General features: G+C 45.2%; 1 protein-coding gene across 1 annotated transcript in view; it reads right to left on the bottom strand.

The window, feature by feature from the left end:
- znf827 (zinc finger protein 827) overlaps positions 1-16,343 on the bottom strand; it is a gene marked incomplete at both ends in the record, with an annotated part of 59,795 nt that overhangs the window by 27,770 nt on the left and 15,682 nt on the right. Inside the window, 4 exons of the mRNA XM_079219728.1 lie at positions 129-401; positions 8,747-9,245; positions 9,540-9,712; positions 11,907-13,178. Of these exons, the coding sequence (XP_079075854.1) occupies positions 129-401; positions 8,747-9,245; positions 9,540-9,712; positions 11,907-13,178 (2,217 nt within the window). The remainder of the gene's footprint in view (positions 1-128; positions 402-8,746; positions 9,246-9,539; positions 9,713-11,906; positions 13,179-16,343) is intronic.

Here is a 16,343-nt window from a genome sequence, read left to right as displayed (position 1 = left end):
ATGGAAGTGACTGTTGTTTTTCTTTTCATCCAATATTAAGGTTTAGTTAGGCTTAGATTGAGTAGAATTAAATCATTGTGTGTACTGTAGCAAACATGCACAGATCCACAGATACAGTTTGTACATACCTGAAAGCTTAATCAGCAGCTCAGAGGCCATCTTAATGTTGATATCCTGGTTCAGCAAGGTATTCTTAGCCCTGGGACTTCCTTCCCTTGGTTTCAGTGCCCCTAGGCGCTCTGTGGCAGACGCCGCCCCCACTGGCCCATCCTGGCAGAAGGTCGCAGGGAAGCTTGGCTGTACCTGGATCTGGGAGGATGGTCGTGGGCTCACCGCTTCCTCCACTTTGGGCTCTTCCTTCAGGTGGAATGGAGACTTGAGCGTCTCCCTCTGGTTTGCCGCTGCAGCCAGAAATAAAAGGAATGAGATGAAATTAGGAAAGATAATTTGTTTGTCGGGTGTTTCTAAAAAAGGTCTATGTTAAGCTTAACCCATAAATAACAAGAGGCCATATAGATGCTCTGCGATCTTCCTATCAAGAAGACATCGGCCTTACATTACTTACCGAGTGTATGGCAAAAGGTCTCGCATACTACATTCTTTATACCACTTATAAGCATTTATCTTACATTTATTATGGTGCTAATTTACAAAAATTAAAACCACCTGAAGTTTGACCCAATATGCCACCAGGACGTCTCATTTAAGAGGGCATTATATATACAGCAAACAAAATAATACATTACAATTTAAATTGAACGGAACAACAAAGTGGTCCACAGTGGATTTCCACAGCCCTATCTCCGCAACAGACAGCACAGTTGGCACCCTGTGGGCCTCCTCACCTCATGACTGTCCTTCTCTCTTGGTCTTTAGGGCATCCACAACAAATGCCCAATTCATTTCCCTCCTCTTTTCTCCTTCACACTTCCCCTCCCCCATCCCATTCATTTCTGTACACTTTATTCTCAGCTGTATTCTACTTTATGTCTGGTTTCTTCATCCCTTCTCGCCCCGGACATTGGCTGAATCCTCTTCAGGCTTACCGAAAAAAAAGAAAAAAGAACTGTACTTCTGTAGAGCGCGATAGCAATCGGCTAAAGTCTTATCTGCCATCTCTGCAGCGTGTAGCCTAGGTTAGGGAGTGAACTGTCACATGGATCCCTCTGCTCTAAAGCCATCTTCAAGAGAAACTGGGCCACATCTAATCCGCCCTAGATGAATAATTAATAATTAGACATGGAGCAACTTCCGATAGCCGCCAAGAAAAGAACAGCAGGGCAAGCGCCTCTCTTTGTGTCTCTCAGCACGTTCCACTACACTCTGCACTAAAACAAAGGTTTACACAGGCTATAGCTTACAGCATTGTTGACATTTAGGACGGCTATAAAACTATGAGAGAAGCTGCAGAAATATGTTTTAAAACGTATTCTACTTGCCTGTGCTACTTGATATCTTCATTTCATTCAGTGCAAGTATGGGAACCGTGAGGTGGGTTAAAGGATACTATTGTCCACGGCTGTAATGTGATTTACAACGGGTGCACCAAGCCTTTCATCAGAAACAATTACAGCACTAACTACTTCATTAGGTAGATTGGCTGAAGAGATCAGTGTTTGCAAGTTACGCTGGAGAAGAAAAAAAAAAAATTATATATATATATATATATATATATATATATATATATATATATATATATATATATATATATATATATATATATATATATATATATAAATAAAACATATGACTATATGATATGCCATATTTTATGAATTAATTTAAAAAAATGGCTTATTTACAATAAATGATAAACACCCGCTTTAGGAAGTTGGGGAAGCAAAGTCAAACTTTATGTTCTCCTCAATGTTTCCATGTTATTGTTTGCCAAAAGTAAAGCAAATAAGCCTTGATGCATGAAACAGTATCCAGAACTGTTGTGATTTAGTTTCGCATGTGAGTCACAAAGCACAACCGTGTTGCTATAGCAAACTTTAAAAAGCAGGCCACGGTATATGTTAATGATAACCAAATGTGGCAAAGGCTGCTTTCTATATTTGTCTTTGTTAATTGTAATAATATATGCACCTCAAGGAATACTTTCCCTTAAAGCGGAATACATTTGTGATGTTATGTAAAGGTAATGGTCATGCATTCAGTAATAATCAGGATCATATGTTGATGCTAGAACTGACACAGTTTGGAAGCTGCTGAGGAGCTACACAGATTTTAAAAGTACAACTCTATAGTTACAGACACCTTTCATTTTAAAGAAAAATTCAATTAAAAATTGAAATTAGGTTAATTTTAGCCGAGTAGGGTACCAACAAACTGACCCACATAGCTTATCAACACCCTTCCCGACCCTTGACACATCAGCAGTTTTCAAACAAACAATCTATACACTATGACTATCTGTCTCGCACACAGACAGACACAAACACACACACTCACTCAGACACAGGGCACGGATATAAGAGAGGCTATCACTCTTGGGCAGACTGCTGTCCAGTCTCCTCTGGCCCCAGCAGAGATCTGCTCCACTCCTCACCCGACCGTCTCACCTAACATCTCTAACCGCCATAGGCCTGCCGCCCCCTGCCCGCATCATCAATCTGTGCCGGCTCCAGCCCCTCTGATTAATGATGATCTATGCCGGAGGGATAGAGGGCTCGGGGCTGGGGGATAAGGGGCAGGTAAAGGGGACAGGTGTTGGTGTTTTGACCACCCATGTAGTGCCCACAATGCCACACTGCCACACCACGGCGGGCTGAGGCTGCAGTTCAAGAAGAGGAGAAGGAAGAGGTTGAGTGTGGTGGTGGTGATGGTGGTGGTGGTGGGCGGGGGGGGGGGACTGGGCAGTGACCTTCAAGTTCAGGGGCAGTGGCGCAGGGTCGCACCAGCTGGAAATGTCACACCGTCAGATGTCAGCGGGCAGGCTAAGTATAACCTGGTCAGCACCTGGAAGGACGTCCTCTAATTAGAAGCGTGTTGGGCCATGTCGGATCAGACAGGGCCAGCACACTTGGTCACCGCCTTACAAACACACATAAAATTACACATCTAATTTACCCACGCGGACACACACTTATCTGTATCGATGGAGCAAGCCTTGCCTTGTGTTGTTAAATACAACAGTACGCGTGCTGCGTCACGCTGCATTGAAACCATGTGAAAATGCTGGGTTGCACATAAACCACTGACAAATACAGACTCAACACAAGCTTAAGATTTCCAAATTCTTCTCCTCTCTGGCCTCACGAGAACAAAAACAACCCCAGGACGTGCACTCACACACACAAAGTCACACCACTTCAGTGACCTTTTGAATTGTCGCTATAAATAGAGTGAATTTCCACTCAGAATCTATGTTACAGAGCCCAATGAATTATTTAGTAGCCTAATCCAACTGGCAAGTTTTTTTTATTCCTCTAAGCTGATGGCTCAATAACAAAAAGCCGGAGCACACTACCAACAGGAACATTTCAGCCCGCAACGCCAAGCTTACACTTTGGCCTTTTGTCTGTCAGAATTTCACAATAGCATCATGCGCATCCAGGCTCTGGCAGATCATCTTGTGGCGAGAGCACAGATCTGAGGAGGAGATGGGCATCTCTGGGTGACTGGGCATCTCTTCTGTGAGCTCCCTGCCTGTGCGAGTACATACCCAGGCCAATGTCAGCTCCCTGCGCATGATGCTGTACGGCTGGTTCGAGTTCAGGGTTGACGATGCTATCAGTTTGTCTCCATGTTATCACACCCTTCTGACACCTGCCACCAATGCTACTTTCATCGCCGTTCTCTCCCCCGTTTCTCTTTCCCCTTCCCCGCGCTTCTCTCTCTCGCGCCTCATCCGTCTCGCTGCCAGGCGCTTGTCCACTCCGCCTCACCTCTCGCTCCGTGGCCAGGGCTGCCGTCAAATAACTTCATTAGCTTTCCACCTCTGTCACGCCGGCCTGCTCCCCCTCTGACAATTGGCTGCTGTTTTCTCCCAGAGAAGAAAAAAAAAGCAGAGGGCTACGTGGGGCAGGTTGAGAACCCAACAATAGCTGACAGTGTGCTAGACACCGGACAGCGATACTGATGGCTGCAGTGGGGATGTATGGACCAAAGGTCACACACAAAAGGCCTGCCTGTGTCTGCTCATGCAGAGCTGGAAAGCAAAAGGACATGAAGATGAAATCTTGATGTTCACAAAGTGACATAACTGAAGACGGAACATTTCAAAATTCAATGCAAATCTGTGTCAACTAAGTTGGTGAAACATAGTTAAAATGTTCCCACACAGCACATTTATGCTGTATCCAAATACAGTAATACACAAATAATGTGTATACCTGTGGGGAGGAGGAAGGAGGGGGGGGGGAGAATGGATGTCCTCGAAAAACCCTAAAGAATACTCATGTACGATGATACAATTCTGCCAGTGCATCACTTCACTGTAGCAAAGCATGTGAGATACTCTCCCAGGAAAAGGATAAATAAGACAACTGCAGAAGCATCATGACAGATGCAACACCTCCCACAACCCCCTGCATGCCAATTATTCACACCCAGCCAGGGTCAAGCTCGTTGTGCCTGTGTCACCGCAGCGGGAGGCGGGGTGGGGGTGGGGGGTGGGTGTTTGGAGGGTGTGCAGTGCCCACTGTCATTATTAACTCGGGGTCCACTGGGCACAGGGTAGGGGCTGTGCATTTCAAAGTACCTCTGTGGCTTTCATCTCTGAATCAAAATGTGGATCACACTGGATAGCTAACGGTTGTGTCAGCATGCAAGAAGAAAAATCAAAGGGTATCAGTATAACACTCAATGGAAAGCAGGGCAACCCCAAAAAATGATATGCTTATTATGTCAGAGGTCAGGAAGAGTTCACTGGCTTTTTATGCCTGGGGAAACTCGATGCAACTCCCTCTTTGCCTCGTTCTCCCTCTCCCCCACTTGCTGTCACTTTATCATCTCTTTCCCTCTCCACATCTTTATACCACCCCTACCTCCCTCCCCCCTTTCCACCCTCACTCCCTCTCCCTCGCCAAGGCCTTGTGGGATTGAGGCACTGAGACAGCAGTGTAAAAGCAGGAGGGATGAGTCGCTCGTGTACACATTCAATCTGAGTTGGCAGGGAGGTCAAAAGAAATGGAGTCTGGAGGTCCCAGGAGGAACTTCCTCACCTCTCCCTCCCTGGCATGGGTAAGTCTCATAAAGATCTGAGCCAAGTTCTTCTCAGTTTCATAACCCTCTATCTTTAACTCCACCCCCCAACAAAGAGAGAACTTTGTGATCAAAGGGGCAGTATTCATTAAAACACATCATCATGCATTCAAGTTCAACATCCTCTCGTCCTGTCTTTTTTTTTCTTCTTTTTTTATCCTTCCTCATTCTCCTTGAATGATGCCCTGACTAAGATGTCCGCCACTTGACACTGGACTCACATTGCGAGGAGCCATCTTGGCTCCTCCGGGAGTAGCCCGGTCTTGATTGTGCAGTCTGGGAGTGAAATGCAACTGGCACCCAGGGGGCATCCATGTGGAGCCCGAGCGTGCGAGATCGAGGGGGAGTTAACTAAGCCGGCCCAGTCCCTGTGCATCTTGGCGGGGTCACAGGATGGCGCTGAGGGCGCTAATCATTTCAAATTATGAATTCCTTTTTAATTATGAATTATGCATACATTTTTAATTAATCTAATGTTCCCAGGGTTTTTTTTCTCTCCCATCCTCGCGCAAGATCTCAATCTAATTACACAGCATTAAGTGGAAGAGTGGCAGCCGTAGCCTCGACCCCGACGCTGAACCTCAGTCAACCTTTTTCCATCAATCTTGCCATCGTCTCCAAACTCATCCTTTGATATTTTTGCAACATGGTGAAATGCATCTAAACACGCCTCGTCTGAGCCTAGTATACCTTAGAGCAGCATGTTTGTCAAGTTTGTTGAAATAATGCTGTATCATTATGTTATAACACTGAGGAAAAGTCGGTCACATTGCAACTTTACAGAAGGAAGATAATACTGAATTACATGCCAGCGTTTTAAGTCTTAGACTAGTTCATGAATGGGAAATATGGCTGCTACCACTTTTAAGGCGCAGACAACCTCTTAGTATCAACTGCAGGAAAGGTTGAGACTTAAACTGTTTCATTTCCTAAATGTGGCTTTTCACCAAAGTGCAGTAGATCTCTGTAAAGAATCCTTAATGCAGGGCTCCGGAACAACTTCTTCCACTTGTCATTTTCATCATATCTCCTCAAAACCAAGAAAATGTGTCACCATTTTGTCAGTCATAATAATACCGACACACAGGCAAAGATAATTGTTAAAAGGAGAAAGATGCCTAGAGGTTACAGATCTTCAACTCCCATGACAGCTGATAAGATGAGGGGGGAGAAAAATGAATCCCTCAACAACTTTTGTCGAGGTGCCCTTGAGCGAATCATTTAGTCCACAACTGCTTCAGTGGAGCTAATCAGTGGCCAACCGCAGATAAATGAGGATGTACAACTGAGTAGCCATCAAATGTCACTTTAACTATGTGCAAAAGAAGCAAAGAAAATAGACCAATCTCAAATATGGTAGAAGAATGGAACATCAGTATTGTAATTACATTTGAAGCAGATATGAAGTTTATAAACAAGACCATTTATCTACCAGATTAGATGTGTATATACTGCATATGCTCGGATTTAGGTCATGACTTTAGTGCTGCTCAGTGGTGTTTCAGTGTATTTTTATGTGGATATTCTACTCTGTTACTACCAACCACTGGAGACTTGCTTTTAAAAAGCAAGAAAAAAAGCTCAATATCAGAACATTCTCAGTCCACTTACTCCTGCATGCTTACTTCCTGAAATATTGTAAATATGCCAAGAATGTCTCCTCTCTTTTGCTTATTCCAACATGCCTTCATTGTACAAAGAAGTGGCATGACACAAAGAAGGTGCCAACAAATCCGTTAGATGTGCTGGGCTAAACAGTATCCATCATTTATACATAGTTGTCATTGAGATGCATCCTACTTTGAATACAGATTTGCAAAATCAGATCTAATGTGACATCTTTCATGTGTTTATCCCAGTGTTGCATCAGTTGGGCGGGTCATTATTGTTATATTATTGGAATATATATATATATATACACACACACACACACACGCACACGCACACGCACATATATATACATATACATTTTTTGTTATATAAGTGCCACTAGTTGTACACAATGGACAATTAGAGGGCCTTTACACATTTTAAAAGGCAACATTTATGTGTCGGTTCAAAGTTCCAATGCTTGTTAAACAACTGTAAGAATCTATTTATATCAAATGATGTTGTTTTAGACAAATACTTGTCGGCACAGTTAAAAAAACTCCAATCTATTTCATCAAATATACAGTATGTTCTCTTCCACAAATAAGTGTCCTAAGAGCAAGTTTTGAATTATTTGGGTGTTGTCCTTACCGGTTTAAAAAGCATGTGGTACTTGGGAAAAGGCTAAAAGTCCATGGCCTACTTTTCTGTCATTCTCATGGGAGACACACAGAAACCAAGGTTGTATGGCTGACTAATCCTGCGTACAAGTGAAGGCATCCCTGATATCTTCAAATATGCACAATGATAGCTAAAGTCAGGAAAAACAACAGCTCAAACATATGCGTCTGAATCTAAGACCCACGCAGCTTTAGCCCACATTGGGAAAACTGGGTTTTACATTTGATACCTATGTCGTTGCCCATTAAACAACTAAATATGATTGTATTTCTGTCAACGCTAAAACTGTCTATTCCCTCAAGGCTTGAACTAACTCCGAGACATTTTAGGATACCATTGTTTTAAAATCCATTAAAAGCAGCTCACAGAGACGCACTGCGGCCTTGACCTGAAACATTAAACATAAAACTGTTTACACTTCTTACGAATGTTATTTCTGGTGACAGTGAAACAATCAAAACAAAACTTAAGGCAAAGGGGAGACAACATCTAGCTGGAGATCAGAACGGTTGTCTTCACGTTCAAGTCTGGAGGAAGTGAAACACTTTCTATAAAAGTGCAACTGAAATGAGCGGAGTTAGGAAGTCAAGTTGAGAAAACGGCACAACAAACAAACAATTATGGATTTAAAAAAAGAGTCAAGCTAGTGTTGCTGTGCATGCTGTTTTTCCATGTATTTCTCAACTTGATACAATATGTCCTCCATTTAGACAGAAGTAACTTTTAACTGCAGTACATAATATCCTGGACATTAGTGGGTTTATCCTTTTTATATAATTGCAATAAAAGAAAACTAACTTGATGCCCATCTCCTTCTCAGATCTGTCTTCACTTCACAAGATGATCTGTCAGAGACTGGTGATAAATTGTGTATTTCTATAGTCTCTTACTTGCTACTGCCATTATACACAGGCTCCTAAATTTGTCGAAATACACATATATGGATTGACTAAATTAGAGCTAATACAATTAGTCTATTAGGCAACTGTTACTAGGCAAGTATTTAAGCAAACATTGCCAACTTAAACTGGCTCCACCTTCCAAAAGTGTCAAATATGATCTGTTTTCTGTGTTTTTCTTCGATAGCAGACTGAAGATCTTTGACTTTTTTGAAAACGAGACATTTCCATATGCCATTAGAGGCTTTGCAAACTTGTGATGGGTATTTCTTTGCTATTTGCTGATATTCTAGTCTATGATGAAAGCCATAGTTGCAGCCCTCTAGTGAATACACATTTCCTTTAATCAAAAAATAAATGATGCTAACCTGAAAGCTTCATAAGCAGATCAGTTGCCGTCTTGGTAGTGATGTCAGTGCTGAAGAGGGAGTTGGCTGTGGTTGGACCACTAGAACTGGATCTGACCCCGACTCCTAACCCAACTCCCGGTAGGTCCAAGGAGTTGGCGCTGCTGCTGGGACGGTCCCGGCACATGCTAAAGGGGGAGAGCACAGACAGATCTCTCTCCTGTGGCTCCTCCTTGATGTGGACGTTATTGGAGGAAGCCTCGACCGGAGAGGACGTCTGCTGCTGGCTGTCTGAGTGCAGCGGCGACATCTCCGCCCCCATCAGATCTGTGGGGCCGCTGTCACCCATCAGGGAGCCCTCGCCCTCCGTGTCGGTGGTGAGCTCCTCTTTCACCTTGACGTCCGAGCGGGGGAAGTGCTGGTGGCAACGCATGTGAAGCTTCAGGCTGAAGTGACGGGAGGAGGTGAAGGGACAAAGTTCACACTGAAATGTCTCACCCCGGTCCTGGTGCTGATGTACCTGTAAAAAGAGGACAGGTTTACGTGTCAAAGCACTCTTGTTCTCTGGTACTACAGGACATCAAGAAGAAAGACATGACTCTATATTGAAGATCAATTTAACTGAAATTAAGCAAACATGTAGTGTTTAATTAAGCCATGTAGAGGATTATTACACATTAAACTAAAGCATGCCTATCCCTTAATGTTAACAATTATATTCCAAGCGCCATAATTGCCACCAATTAAAGAAGATGTGGGTGGGTGTGACAAGGGGAGCAGGGTCACAAGATGAAGACAATCAATATCATCTCACCTTCATGTGGGATTTTAGATTGTCTTTGCGAGCACAGCGGAAGGGACACAAGGGACACTGGTGGCTTTTCAAGCCTGTGTGGATGACCATGTGTCTCTTCCAGTAGCTCTTGCGTTTGATGACCAGTCCACACACAGGACACTGGAACGGTTTGCCACAATCCTCAGGAGAGCCTTGAGGGCACCAAAGAATATTGAGAGTCATTAGATTCATTAGTGAATGGAAACATGTACCATGTTGCTGAAATGCACCTTTGTTCCTGTGAAGAAATAAAAATACAGACTACAGTATTCACAGATCTGGAAGAGACAACTACTCCTCACCTAATGGTGAAAACTATCAAGGGAAATGCCAGCTGGAAGCAATGGAACAATGGAAGGAAAAACTCAAGCATGTTTTAGTATCTCGATTATTGTTGTTGGCTTCATATCCGGCATCCATTACTGTTTAATTGGTCTTATTAGAAAGAGGCATGATTGCATTACAAATTCTACAAGGGCCTGTCAGGATGGCTTCATAAGTATTCCAGTGCCGTTTCTTGAAAAACATCTGGTAATCAGTGTTTGGTGAAATTACTGTGCTCAGCCATTCATTGACCTGGGGTGTAAAACCTCGAGACTGCCTATTTGCAACAATAAACCGCCATCTGCGGCCCAACCTCTCCGAGCACAGCAGAGATCACGATGCAAAAATGACTTCTGCTTATTCTGAGTTGAGCTGAGTGAAGCGGAAATAAAACAGGAGAGAGGAAATGTGCGTGTTGAGTACCTTCATCTTAGTATTTAACACATCCCTTTGCTATGCAATCACAACCACGCTTTAGAAAAGGGGAGAAAGCTTTCTTTATATATTCAAAGTGCAGAACATGCCCGTGCAATAGAGTTTTATAGTTGAACTGGCAAGGGACGACAATAAAACAAGACATGACAGTCAATAATCAAGGTCACATTTTTCAGTCTGGCGACCAAACAACTACCTGCATTTTTACAGCGCTGCTCGACCTTGACGGCTCGCGGGTTAGAGCGGACCCCCTTTTTAGCATGCAGATCACAGAATATTACATCGACTGCCTCATCTGTCTGAAGTCAATTTGATCCAGCCATTTTAGATTTGGCGGGGTTGCGACACAATCCCTCAAAAGTGCCCATCCATCTCCCTGAAAACATTCTGTTCTCCCTAAAGCATACTTAGTAAGAGCCTGCACTTTGAAGCCTTCTCTCTCCCTGTGCAAGAGTGAGATCTTTGTGTGCACCCTTGTTTGGTTATATGTCTACATCTGAGTAGACACTTACAGAATATACAACACGGCTATTTGTGAGTAACTGAGAGAGAGCATAGGAGAGAGACAGAGTGTGTGTGTGCGCGTGTGTGTGTGTGCGCACGCATCTGTATCCAGTCAGTGGAAAGTATGATGTGTTTGGCCTTAAGTCTGCTGTGCTGATCAGTGCAGAGGGCTTTGGCTAGTGAGGGTTGAAGCCAGGAGTAGGCTGCCGAGATGGATATGGACTCCAGGGCTCCCCGCTGTGCAGAGCACACACTGACGGCCCCCTTTTGGCAGCACGCACATCCGAGCACAAACGAGCTGGTCTGGGAAGGCAGCGAGGTCTCAGTCGGAACCCCCCGTCGAGCCCACAGACCATTTCCCAGACTAGAAGGCCAGCCAGGGCTGTTTTCTCTCGGCTCTGCTCTCTGCTCGGCTGACAGTTAAGCTGAGGCTACACTAGTCGCTGCTGCAGGCGACAGTGAGGTGAGAACAAAACCATTACAAACCCAGGGAAAACATGTCACGGAAGTTCAGAATTGTGCTTTCTTTGGTGACAAGCAAACAACCTCCTCTTCCACACAATGGCAGCAAAGCCGTTTTATCTTTGTGGAGCTTCCATTGATAAACTAACTTTTAATTCATCAGGCCGAACGGTTATGATTTGCGTGTCATGACATAAGTGGGATTTGTTCTTTGGTAAATGCTGAATGAGCAGAAGTATTATGATAGGGAAGATAGTTCATTTGACTATAGGTACATTTGTACGATTACATTTGAAAGAAAACGGTATGCTAAAGGAAAATGAAAACTTTCCATAAATGAAGCTGAAATGATCTTGAACCTTTATTCTCTTTCTCTTCCATAGAAACACAAGTTCCTATTATTTCATTGTAGCAATCTTGTTCAAGCTTATATATCCTGAATCTGTGGCAAGACACAAGGCAATAATTGAATGTCTTTCAGCGTATTGTAAATAAAGAAAAGAAAAATCTTTTCACCGGAAAAATATCATAAAATGTACCTCAGCTAAGCTCTTCTCTTAATATCTGTATTGGTGCAACCATTATTTTTGACTGATGTAATATATTATAACTTTAGATTACCTGCTTGGCTGTTGGGTTTTCCTCTGTTCTTTGGAGTAGAGGGCAACAGCAAGTCTAGTCTGGTTGGTGTAGAGGGTGTGGGAGCCCTCTGGTTCTGGTCCATCAGGGGCTTCACATCCTCTTGGAGGACCCCAGCAGTCGCCAAGGAGGAACCATCTTTCTTCTCTGCCAGCAGGTTTCCCGCTGCCCTGGCTGCCACCTCTTTAAGCAAGGCAGCAGAGGAGGTCATTGACACAAGCGAGAGGAAGGAATTGGAGGATTGGTGATCAGTAGCAGCACTGGGCGTTGATGAGGTTTGGCTCCGCTCGCTGACTTTCTTGGAAAGTGCGGCGAGGGTGGAGCTAGCAGACTGCGGGCTGAACGGCGAGTTGAAGGCATCAAAGCGCACCACGTCATCTCCTCGACCACCCCCTCCGAGGGCAGGCACTGCAGACGAGGCAGAGGTGGAGGAGGAGGAAGAAGCTGTTGAGGAGGAGGCCACGGCATTCTTGTCTTGAAGCACAGCATTCGCTGCTGCTTTTAACTTCTGGATTGCAGAGTCCGGGGACAGGCTGGAGCCACAGGGCGTGGAGCAGCTGGCCGGTGGCCATTTATCTGCAACACCTGCCCATACAAAGCCACTGCCGTTGCTAGGATTGACAGAGTTAAAGGGATCAAGGGGCTCTTGCTTAATGTTGGGGACTGAGGGTGCCAAGGAGGCTGGTGACGCCGAGCCGCTGTTGTTGTTGTTATTGGCCAGTTTTCGGGCAAGAGCACTTAACTGGTGGGCGTGGTGGGAAGACGGGGAGAGGGTCAGAGGCGGGGCTAAACCTATTGGAGGAGACTCCCCCCCAGCACATCCCCTGGATGATCGACCCAGCAGCTCCCCAGTGTCAAGTTTCAGCGACCCGGCCTCAAGGAGGCGCCGTAGGTTGCTGCTGAGGGGTTTCCCCAGGGCACGAGATGCTGCCTCGCCATACAGTGATGATACCACAGAAGAGAGTGTGTCCTGGGCCGAGAATGCACCTCCATCCAGTCCGAGAAGTTCCAAAGAGGCACGATGGACGGGTGTGGGGCAACCCAATGAGCTCTCGCCTCCACAGGTATCGTGGTCCCCGGACCCAGTGCCGACTCCAGGCCGTTCATCAGGAGAGGAGCCCCTGGCAAGGAGGAGTTCATCCTGGGTGTCTCCATAGGACGACGACTCTGAGCGCGTGTCAGAAGCATTCCCAAACCAGCCTTCTTCCTCCACTGGACCATCATCAGTCCCTCCTTCCTCGTTGCTGTCCACTTCTGGAAGAGGAGAGCATACATACAGATATCACCACGTTGCTATCATGAAAAGTTAGAGTAGAGCTTCATCTTTCAGCTGAATACTTGATTATCTTGAGTATGAATTGTGAACATCAAACACTTACTACAAAGAGTTAAGTAGAGGGCATAGTCATAGCCTCTGGCTACACAGCTTTTTAAATTGGAAATTGCTTTTTACTATTCCCTGTTATTATTTCCCGTCCTTGCTTGTCTAATGTGGCAGAGCAATAAGTGATCTGGACTTTGTGGAATTGAGACCACTATTTTGAAAATTCATAAAAAGAATTACCTGCCCAAAACCAAGTCAAACGGCCATTACAAGATGCAGAAAACACACTTCATTGCTGAGCAAGGACACCACTAAAATGACTATGAAGACAATTTCAACATGTTTCTAATACAATGGGCAGATTTCCACAAGGTGCATTCAAGATATTTGAGTAATTTCAATTTTTCTGTATTTTTTTAACTATATTTTTTCCCACCCTTGGAAGAGTCTAGTAAAGGGGTTACCATGACAACGGGTCCTTCTGGGAGGCTAGACAGCAAAGATTAGGGTAATGGAGGTTACAGAACTAGATTAATATTCATGAGCCTGCAGATACCACCGGGGAGCCAATAAGGATAGGGTTAAGGTCACCAAGGGTCATTAATATACACTTCATGTATCAATATTCATAAGCAAAACATTACAGCTTGCCAGACAAGGGCGAACAAAGAAAAGTGAATATTCCTGATACATATTAACAAACCTCCATAAGAACATGTCAAAAGCACCAAGCCTGAGCAAAACAAAATGTCAAAACTGTCTTTTTTCCCCTCCTCTCTTTTGGTTTCTGAACAAAACCTCACAAAACATCCAAACATTAAAAAAGGAACCGGCGGAGATTTCTCAGAAGTGTGCACCCATACAGTTGCAAAAACATGTGGCTAGAAAAATGTCTTGCACACTAGGATACAAACCAAACAGTACTTTGTTTCACACACACACCAAAGCTGCCCTCGCCCTCTAAACCCTGACAGAGGCCTGTCTGGCCTGCTCTCTGATTGCAGGCTACCCAGCACAGCGACCTGTTGGGATCATTAGAGTTGGCTGACATCTGGCCAGTGTGGCTCGCCATGGTCCACAAAGGTGACCATCATCACCACCCACTAGGACCGCTATACTCTACTGCTGCAACAGATATCAAACAGGCCTCACACACATCCAACCATCTTCCCACTTCTGTCTTACACACAAACACATCTTACATTTTTTCAGTACCACCTAACCAGAAACTAACATGTGAGATGCCAAACACCAAGGGAACGGATTATGTTATAATATTGTCCTCAGGGCTCTCCAACCAGTCTATGAGCCCATGTCTAAGAGACTTCACCTACACAAAACAATGCAAGATGTATGAGATCGATGCGCATAGACAGCAAGCGTGACCCCTCTTATTTCTTTAAGTGAATGAAAACGTCATAATTTGCTGATTGTGAAGCCAATTTTCTCATGCTCCCTTGATGCCATTTTGCCACCCGAGTAGGGTTAACAGGAATGAAAGGGAGGGAGAGGAAGAAAGAGCCTGTGAGTCATGCAGGGCAGGGCTTGACCCATTTCTATGTGACATGTGAAAAGCAGCAAGAGCCACTAATGGCTGTAATGTGGTTAGAGGGAAATCACTAGATTGCTGACCTAAGGTCTCAGCTTTGAGGCTGAACTCTATGGCTTCCTAGGCTCACTCCTAAACCTCAGGCTGAGGTACAGCTGAATGCAACCTAACACCACCAGGGTTCTGCCAGAGTGCTACAGTGCACTGATGCACTCCACTACCATGGCTTTGTGTGTCACAGGCGAGCCACCACCGTGGGCGGAATGACATTTCCCAAGGTCATGGTCTCCGGCCAGAGCTGTAAGGGGGGAGGGGGGGGGGGGGCTTCGTCTGAACTCTGTTCTCACAACCGCTGCTGTATGCCCACCACACGCATGGGCGCAAACATATGCACGTGCATGCATATGTTCAGACTGAAAACACTAAATGCACAGCCAAGAATGTAATTCACTGCTGATGTTCTCCTCCCCCCACTCCCCCTCCCCCACTGCATTTCTGACACACATTCAGCTGCTTTGCCTCCAGTACGGGGGCTGGCTCTGCAACAGTAACTGCAACCGCCCCCCAAGTGATGGAAGCATGGAGATACGGACCGAGGCGGCTAGCGTCTGCCACTGAAAGGGAACCATTTAGCGGTGTAATGGCGGGGATGACTTGCATGTTGAGACAAACAGCTGCGGGGTGCTCAGCAGTCTGGATCTGTTATCACTCACACACGGGTGATTCAGTGGTGCAGCAGCGGGGGATTTTCTCTCTGGCCCACAGAGATGTATAGCGGCACCACATTATAGACAAAGAGAGAGCCATAACAGGTCAAAGTGCACGCTGGGTCTACATAAAGAGAAGGTCGTGAGGCTTCAAGACCAGCTAGAATAAACTGCCTTGAGCTTGAACAGAGACCTCTGTGGCTTACAGTGTTTGGAAACCTGTGTGTTGTGTTACCCCGTCACAAAAAAAAAAGCTCACAGCCTGCAACTACAGCTAAAAACAGTTGGACATTACAGGTAGTAGACTTGTTCATTGTTTCACCGTGCGGTGCTGTTAACAATCTCCATTTGTGAACTTGGCAGGATTATTTTGGCCGTGACTTTTCTAGGTCAGAGAGGGGTACATGCATGTGTGTGCGCACACACATACATGCGAGTTTAGTACGGGGTGTGAGCCAGATTCCTTGTCAAACAGAATGATTGCTGGTAAAGGGAAGAGTGCGAGTTAGAGAAGGGAGGGAAGAGCAAGGGACTGGAGTAAAGGTAGGTCAGGAGGCCACTCACCACATGACTTGTGTGAGGCTGACACACACACACACACACACACACACACACACACACACACACACACACACACACACACACACACACACACACACACACACACACACACACACACACACACACACACACACACACACAGAAAGTGACTTAGCCAGGCATGAAAATTGGCCTCACTGACCCCAGGCCTGAACTGGGTAGGGGAGAGGAGACCGCAAGGCGAAGGGAGGAAGGGACAGATAGTGGGATGGTTAAGGGAGGGGTTGATTTGTCTGGGC

The sequence above is a fragment of the Taurulus bubalis genome, assembly GCF_910589615.1.
Source record: "Taurulus bubalis genome assembly, chromosome: 6".
Classification (NCBI taxonomy): Eukaryota; Metazoa; Chordata; class Actinopteri; order Perciformes; family Cottidae; genus Taurulus; species Taurulus bubalis.
This window is presented reverse-complemented; position numbering and strand designations above follow the sequence as displayed.